The sequence below is a fragment of the Atractosteus spatula genome, chromosome 11, assembly GCF_055471065.1.
Source record: "Atractosteus spatula isolate fAtrSpa1 chromosome 11, fAtrSpa1.hap1, whole genome shotgun sequence".
Taxonomy (NCBI): Eukaryota; Metazoa; Chordata; class Actinopteri; order Semionotiformes; family Lepisosteidae; genus Atractosteus; species Atractosteus spatula.
This window is the reverse complement of record NC_142716.1, coordinates 49,468,717-49,475,959: the sequence shown is the minus strand read 5'-3', so window position 1 is coordinate 49,475,959 and position 7,243 is coordinate 49,468,717. Positions and strand designations below refer to the sequence as shown.

At 47.7% G+C, this 7,243-nt stretch overlaps 1 protein-coding gene, 1 long non-coding RNA gene and 1 other non-coding gene across 6 annotated transcripts in view; 2 read left to right on the top strand and 1 right to left on the bottom strand.

Annotated features, from left to right (window-relative positions):
• The first annotated feature begins 2,710 nt into the window (after window positions 1-2,710).
• On the top strand, window positions 2,711-3,657 carry LOC148824277 (uncharacterized). Of its 3 annotated transcripts, none has more exons than XR_016093770.1 (4): window positions 2,711-2,888; window positions 3,009-3,106; window positions 3,213-3,298; window positions 3,505-3,657. It is a non-coding gene; the product is annotated as an uncharacterized LOC148824277 (long non-coding RNA). The 3 variants fall into 3 exon arrangements; XR_016093771.1 differs by having other exon boundaries at window positions 3,502-3,657; XR_016093769.1 differs by having other exon boundaries at window positions 3,213-3,657.
• Window positions 3,658-3,694: 37 nt separating this feature from the next.
• On the top strand, window positions 3,695-3,833 carry LOC148824276 (small nucleolar RNA SNORA50). Its single transcript, XR_016093809.1, has one exon. It is a non-coding gene; the product is annotated as a small nucleolar RNA SNORA50 (small nucleolar RNA).
• Window positions 3,834-4,449: 616 nt separating this feature from the next.
• The window catches only part of tex2 (testis expressed 2), a 58,431-nt gene continuing 55,637 nt past the window's right edge, over window positions 4,450-7,243 (bottom strand). For both annotated transcript variants that reach the window (XM_088927355.1, XM_088927356.1), the window contains exon 13: window positions 4,450-7,034. In XM_088927355.1, the coding sequence (XP_088783481.1) occupies window positions 6,885-7,034 (150 nt within the window). In that variant the 3' untranslated portion in view covers window positions 4,450-6,884. The remainder of the gene's footprint in view (window positions 7,035-7,243) is intronic.

The window sequence follows — 7,243 nt, the reverse complement described above, 5'->3', positions numbered from 1 at the left end:
ACATGAGTGTGAGTCAGTGGTAGGGGTAGAGTTCGGTCATCTGACAGCTTGTGGGAAGAAGCTGTCTCTGAGTCTGCAGGTTCGTGCCTTCATGCTCCCATAACGCTGACCAGAGGGCAGGGGGGAGAAAATGAGAAATGAGACGTGCAATCTTTTTGTTTTACGTTTCACTCCGTATTTTGTGCACTTTGCAAAAATCCAAGCCTCCGCCACTGCCCTTTTCCGTCAGTCAGTAACGCACAGACTGGTTAGGACCCTTAATGAAATAACACCGTGCTTTCCACTGCAGGACCAATAGACGTCTTGCAGAGGTGTGAGAGAGTTCATTGCGAGGAGTACGGAATGTGGTCTCTAGTAGGAGGTGTTGTCGTTCACTGTCCAGTAGGTACTGTATACAATAAGACAGATCAGATCACTTTATTGGCCCTATACAATTTCTTGCATCAGGAATTTGTCTTTTTGCAGACCCCAGCTTGCTCTCCATGAGACACACAGACAGAGAGAGAAGCTTGGGGTCAGAGCACAGGGTCAGCTATTTACACAGCACCCCTGGAGCAGCTGGGGTGAAGGGCCTTGCTCAGGGGCCCAACGGAGTAGGATTCCTCTGCCAGCCGCAGAATTCGAACCGGCAACCTTCCAGCCACAGATCATGAGCCACAGAGCCACCGCTCCAAGCACAGGTACCCCGTCACAACCTGGAGAATTACAGCACCGCTTCAGGGATGGTGCAGTCGAGCTCAGCGCGCACTGGCAGATGTTGCAGTTCAGTTTCATTGCAGGATTATTCACTGCAGTCTTGTCATTGCACGCAGAAAATTGAAAAGGTTGCCCTATTACCCAATCAAGTAGCCTTGCAGCATGTCAGGCTTAAAAACAATCCATTACAGAAAGTCTGGAGAGAGGGTAGGCTTTAGTCAGAGTCCTTACAATAATGAGTCACCCGACAGCAGATGGGAAGGCATGACGGGAAGGCAAAGGGAACCAGGCTGCTGCTGCTGTCAGTGATGCTGGTGGACCAGTAGGTGGCGCTCATTCCTCCTGACTGCAGCTGTGGCGGGGAACATTGTGTAGCAGGACACTGTGCCCGATGGGATGTGGGTCCTCATTACACTGCCGATCCATTGTCCCGTTGGCAAGATCAGGGGTGTTGGCCTTGGAGTCCTGGATTAATTCCAATTGTGAGACACCACAGATATGCAATGCATTATATAAAACAATTAGTTTTTTTTCTTAGGATTTTTCCAAACTTGCAACAATTTAAGAGCTAATTTGATTTTTTTTCAAAGGTAAAAGGGGTCAGAATTTGGAGTAAAATATTTTAAGAAGAGACAGGTTGCCTAAGTGAGACGTCCACCAACACAGTGAAATATTTGCAGGATGCTCAATAGACATATGTAGCCACAGTATATAGTTACATTGCTAGTCTGTTAGGTACCTCTTGGAGAAAACGTGTCCTTTAAGGTAGCGTGAGCACAGACCCTTGATTTCAGATACTCGGGCAAACAGGTTAGTTTAAACCGTCCAGCTGTGAAAGAGCAAAACTGTGTTTTTGTGCTGAAGGTGTGTGGGCGTGAATACCTCGGCGCAGAGCTATCGAGTCACCCTGCTGACCTGAGGCACCTCAAGCTGAAAGGCTCGCTTTTGTTTCTCCTGTTATCATCTGGACTTTTAAACTATTTTAGTATAATTATTAGAGTAGTAAGGATAGCGCAAATTTAAATAACCTTTTATTTAAATTTAACCTTCTGTCCTGTAGCATAATTTCCCTAGTTCTGTTTTAAGTGTTCCCTAAATACGACGAGTTTGTGGTTTGGGTCTCATTTGACGAATAACAGTTATCACTAGCGCCCCCTATCGCCCCAATCACCGTGATCCTTACTCTTTGAGCGCCCGACCTGGCTGCGTACTTGCTGTACGGGTGCCTCAGTTTTTGAATTTGTTTTCAGATTTTTGATCGGTAAACCTGCTCTCTACCTTCGTCATTTATCGCACTCTATGCCATCCTACAATTCAAGATGTTTTTATTAAATCCTTTGGCTGGAGCACCGAACTGACTTATGACAAAGCGTGAGATCTGGTATCATGAAAAACGCCGTGTAAAAGGAAGAATATTGTTACTCTTACACTTGTTGTAGGTGGTATTATTTTTTTATTTTACCGACTAAGACAACTGCAAACACATTCGCATTGATATTCTTGGAGATTCGTCACAAAATGCCCTTTGCGGTTATGTTATTTATCTTTTAAATTATTTCATCTCTTCTTTCCTATAGTCTTTAGCCTTCCGTGCAGAAATAGTGTAAGGCACTTCACCAACTGGGGACTGTAAATGAGAATTAATATTTGTTCCAAATAATTGTTATTAGTAGGCAGTAGTATTTAAGCGCTTTGAGAAGCCACTTTTAAAGGCGCTATATAAAATAAACTTTATTATATTAACTCTCACGAAACCCACAGACAAAACTCCAAGTCCCACAATGCCTTGAGCACTGCCTTTCACAAGGTAGTCTTGAAATTATTTAAAAAATATTTTAATACTCCATTATTCAAATTTATTACTCGTACAAAATGGGATTCCCAAAATCCACAGCTGATTTGTTTTCCTCTATTTTTTAAAACAATTTGTACAATTGTTGAATCATGTACCGGAAGTGCGTGCTCAGCGCCTCCCGTATTTAGTGCACTGCCGGAGCAAGAGCTCGCTGGCATTTTGTTTGCAGCAGGGCAGGCAGGAGGAGGTGTAGTTTGTGGCGTCACACTTGAGCTTAGCCAAAAGGCCGAGTTAAATGATGCCTCAGTTAAATATATTCTGTAGCATGAGTGCAGTAATGATTTACCTACGTTCTTTAACTGCGGGAACATAGTGCGTGTGGGATTATCTTCGTAAGGTAAGGCTTTTAGTTTCCCGATTTGCACTAAGCACGTTCTTTTTCCTTTCGTGATTTAAGTTGTCGGCCTATTGAGCGTGATATGTTCAGTGCAGCTAACAAGTCTTTTGTCTTTCCCAGCTAAATCCGGAGACCCAGCTCTTCCGTGAGGCGACACGTGGGGCCGTGCCGGGGGACAGGAGCTACCACGTGGCTTGCTGCTGGGATGCCAGTCCACGGTAGTGTGGATCGCAGTTTATAGACGGCTTTATATCTAGGCCTCAAGAATTGAAATATTTTCACATCACGTGAAACTAAACCTCTTTTTTTTTTTCCCCCTCCCAGGTTGCGGAATTGAGTGAATCCCCCGGCCTGGGCACAGGCGTGGTAGCGACTCTCCAGACTGCAGGCGCGCAGGGTGCGTGTGCGCTGTAAGTGCTCCGGGTGCAGAAGGAGGGGTTGTCTTGCTGTGGAAAACGTTGGAGCGGCTGTGCATGATGACTTGCAAAACGCGTTAGACTTCTGAATAATCGTGAAGTCAACTTACTTTGCTGATAACCGTTCTTAGGGTTCGCTTTTGCTTCCCCGCGTTCGAGCTGCAAGCGCTCACAGCTCTGTTCCTGTGTTGTTGAAGCAGGTCGCTCCGGACCCCGGAGGCCGGTGTGGAGGAAGAGGCGGCCTAGCCGACAGGACTGGGCACAGAGGAACCAGCTCCTCCTGCTGAGGAAGGACCAATCTGTTTGGAACCTGTTTAGCAGTGTCACCCGTATCTAATAAACCGTGACTTGGATTAAGTCTTTGTGTGGTTATTTCACTTGTATCCGTGTGAGCACTGCCTTTGAACCTGTGGAGTCTACCCAGTGATTCCTCAGGCCAAGCACAGTGCTAGAGCAAAGCAGACTTGTTATAACTGGGGCTTCTTGGTCTTTCTAACCCAGGCTGCTCTTTTAAAAGCAAGTCACACCTGCTCTTGTGATGCTACTTGTGAGGAGCTGTGGTGGTGGTGGTCCTGGGGGGGGGGCTGCTGTAAGTGTGGGATTGCTGGGTCTCTTCAAAGCAGCAGCAGTCCTGAGCTTTCAAAAGTGGCTTTCTAGTGTAAAAGACTTGAGAATGAGGGTTTAGAACACAGAGGGAGCATGGAGCAGACAGCCACCAATTAAAAACTTTTCTGATTTAATTGAGAAAGGTGATCTCTTTGTGAAGAGAATTCTAAGGAAAGTGATGGTTGTGTGACTAAACTTGTCACAAGTAACACTTTCACTTGAGCTGTTCTTGAAGCAGTGCAATGTCTCGGCTTGACTCGAGACCCATTTCCTTCACCATAGACTCAGCTGCAGAGATGAGAGATTAGTGTAGAGGGACTTCGGGTGGCCCAGGTGTTATACAGTCTCTTCTGCTGCTGTCCATAGCAGTCAAGCAATATTATGGCTAATGTAGGGACAGAGCTATAATTGACACACTGGTGACGGGCAGGCTCTGCTTCAGATTCTGCTTTTGTTTGCTAGTTGCCTTTTTGGCCATGAAAATTAAAATGAAAAGCAGTAGTTGACAGCGCTAAAGACTCAGAATAATAACAGAGCCATAAAGGGAAAAATGGAGAAACTTTATTAAAACAGCAAGCTTACTTCAGTTTCCCACAGATGAGTGTGATTTCTGATATGATCCACGTTAAGGAATACATTATAATTAGTGCATCTCGTCCTTGGACTTTTTAAAAAGTTATTGCACATGGCCTGGAGAAACAGGAGGACTGTTCAACAGAACTAGGACATGCAACCTTCACAAAAAGGGAAACTTCACAAAAAGTCTTATCAAAGATGGCCTTGTACATACTGATAGGAATGCTCTTTGATTTTAATTAATAAATTAACAATTATGGCAAAACTAAAAATAATACAAAAAAAGATTTAACAAAGCAAGAATCTGTTTAACAAATTAAGAAAAATCAAGGCAGATCGCACCTCCTGCAATATCAGGGACCCAGCGCACCAAGCACAGTCCAGCAGGCCCGCAGGGCTTCTGGAAATGGTTCTTCATAATGGGAGAACAAATAAGGCATACAAAATTCTTCTGGGGAAAAAAACAAAGCTAGAAACTGTTCCGATCCTTTCGAGAGAGTCCTTCACACCGAGGTGTCAGTCTGGCCCGGCCTGGTCCCAGTGAGGGGTTCTCCCTCGTGACCTGCCGGGAACAGGGAGGACCAGGTCCGTTGCGATCGGGGGAACCTATCAGCAAGGCTGCAAACAAACTGCAGGTCCGACAGTCTGTTAGTGAGGCCCCAGGCAAAATTAAAGGTCAGAAGATAGCTGCTCTGGGTACAAAATAAATACACCTCAGAATAAATATTTCCGTACGCAGTTAGTGTTGATGGAGGAAGGAGATGCTGGATGGGGTCCAAAGCTGTGTGGAGGAGAGTCTCTGTTCCCCACAGGAAGGGACTGGGCGCAGCGGTGTTAGCGATCACTTAAAAACTGTGAAGAACGTTTAAAGGAAGCATGTACTGTATGACCCCAGATGGCTCACAGAAGGTTTTTGAATCATATGGCTAACAATTCTTGGTTATGGCTGTTTTTATTCACTAGTTAACGTTTGTGACATGACATCGATGCCTTCGTTCAGAGGTCTGTGTCTGCAGGTCTCCAGGTCCCTTCAGCTGGAGCCAGGAGGGCAGAGCACAGCTGAAACTGACATGTGAGAAGAGCGACAGCACAATTCTCAGCTTTTCTTTCTATATGTACCGTGTATATACATATATAAACAGTGTTTATAGAAAAAAGTTGGGTAATTCATATTCTCACTGACCTGCATTCCTTGTAGTGCAGTACTGCAGAGCCCACTCAGCCCCATTAATCTTGTACACTGGTAAGAACTGCATTCAGAAACTGAACATTGAAATTGCCCAGCATGATCATACATTCATTTAAAAAGAGTTAAAGCACCTATATACATCTTTATATATATATTTCTATATATAGGCTTGTGATGAGCACATATGGAAAGAGGGCTTTTTTTGTACACCAGGACTGCATAACTGGTTCAAAATGAACTTCTGGAATCACTGACAGTTGAAAAGACAATATGCCTGTGTAATAAAAGCCACGGTCTGCTGTGGCTGGAGGCTCATCAGTTCAGCTGACAGACAGTGGCTTGGCCTCGGGGTCATCCGAGGGCTGGCTCGGGGAGGCGTGGGCACGGTCAGGGAGCTGCCCGTGCTACAGCCAGCCACGCCTGAGGGGGGAAATCGGGTGAGCACACAGCAGTGCACCCACTGGGCTCCGTTCGCCCAGCCACCGCGGTGAAAAAAACAAACGCATCTGCTGGCGATTCTACACTGCAGTGGGGAGCGGACTGCACGTACTGCACAAACTGTTCACCCAGACAAGCTCATAGCCCATCGCATGTACCCCTCCCACCCTCTCTTCGGCCTCCTCCCGTGATTCGATTCACAGCTGCAAGCGCACAACCGCCACAGACGGGGAACCCCCACAGAGGGAGGGCTCCTCTAACGCACAGGTCGCCCACCGTTCACCAGGCCCTCTGCCGGCGAGTGCAGGGCGGGACCCGCAACCAGATTCTCAGACACTCCGATGGCAACGTTCCGAAACCCCTCCTTCTTCCCCAAGAGAGCCGTTTAGTCGCCATCCTGCTTTGCCCGTCTAACCAGCTCTGTTCCGCACGGACAGGAGGGTGGCGTGTGGATCAGGCTTCCATGAGTCGGTCCGCTCTTAGACATGCTCCCCTTCACGGACATGGACCATCGAGAGTAATACAGACCCCTCCTTGTGTTGCATCTTCCATCTGAAAGCTAATACAGCAGCGAGCAAACGGCTGACACGCTTCACGGCGAGCCGTTCCTTCGGAGACACGAGGACGTGTGCCGGGGGCCCCCTGGCTCCCGGGAGGAAGGAGGCAGGGCTGGGAAAGGGCTGGGGGAGGAGGGGGAATGTGGCACAGGCACAGCCCGGATGCGCAGGGCCCAGCGGGCCTCCGTGTCGTAATACTGTAGACCCCGAATCTTCACATCTGCCCCTCGGCACAGGGCTCGGCCTCGCCCTGGTCCCTCGGGGGGTCCGCCGCGGGGGCCAAGGCGGCCTGGGACCGCGTGTCCATCGCCGAGTGCATTATGGGAACGTACAGGTCGTCCATGTTTGGCATGACAAATATTTTCTGTGAATTCGTAGGGAGCGAGAGAGAGAGAGAGAGAACACAAAGCTGTTCAGTACACAGTCCCATTTCGACCCCCCTCGCGTGTCTCCTGTGGTGCAGAGGAATCGGTGGTTTGAGAAACGCTGGCGGGAGGCTGCACAACCCAACGGGAAACGGAATGATGCACGTCAATGGCATTCTGATCCTGGTCTCAAAGGTCAGATAAGACA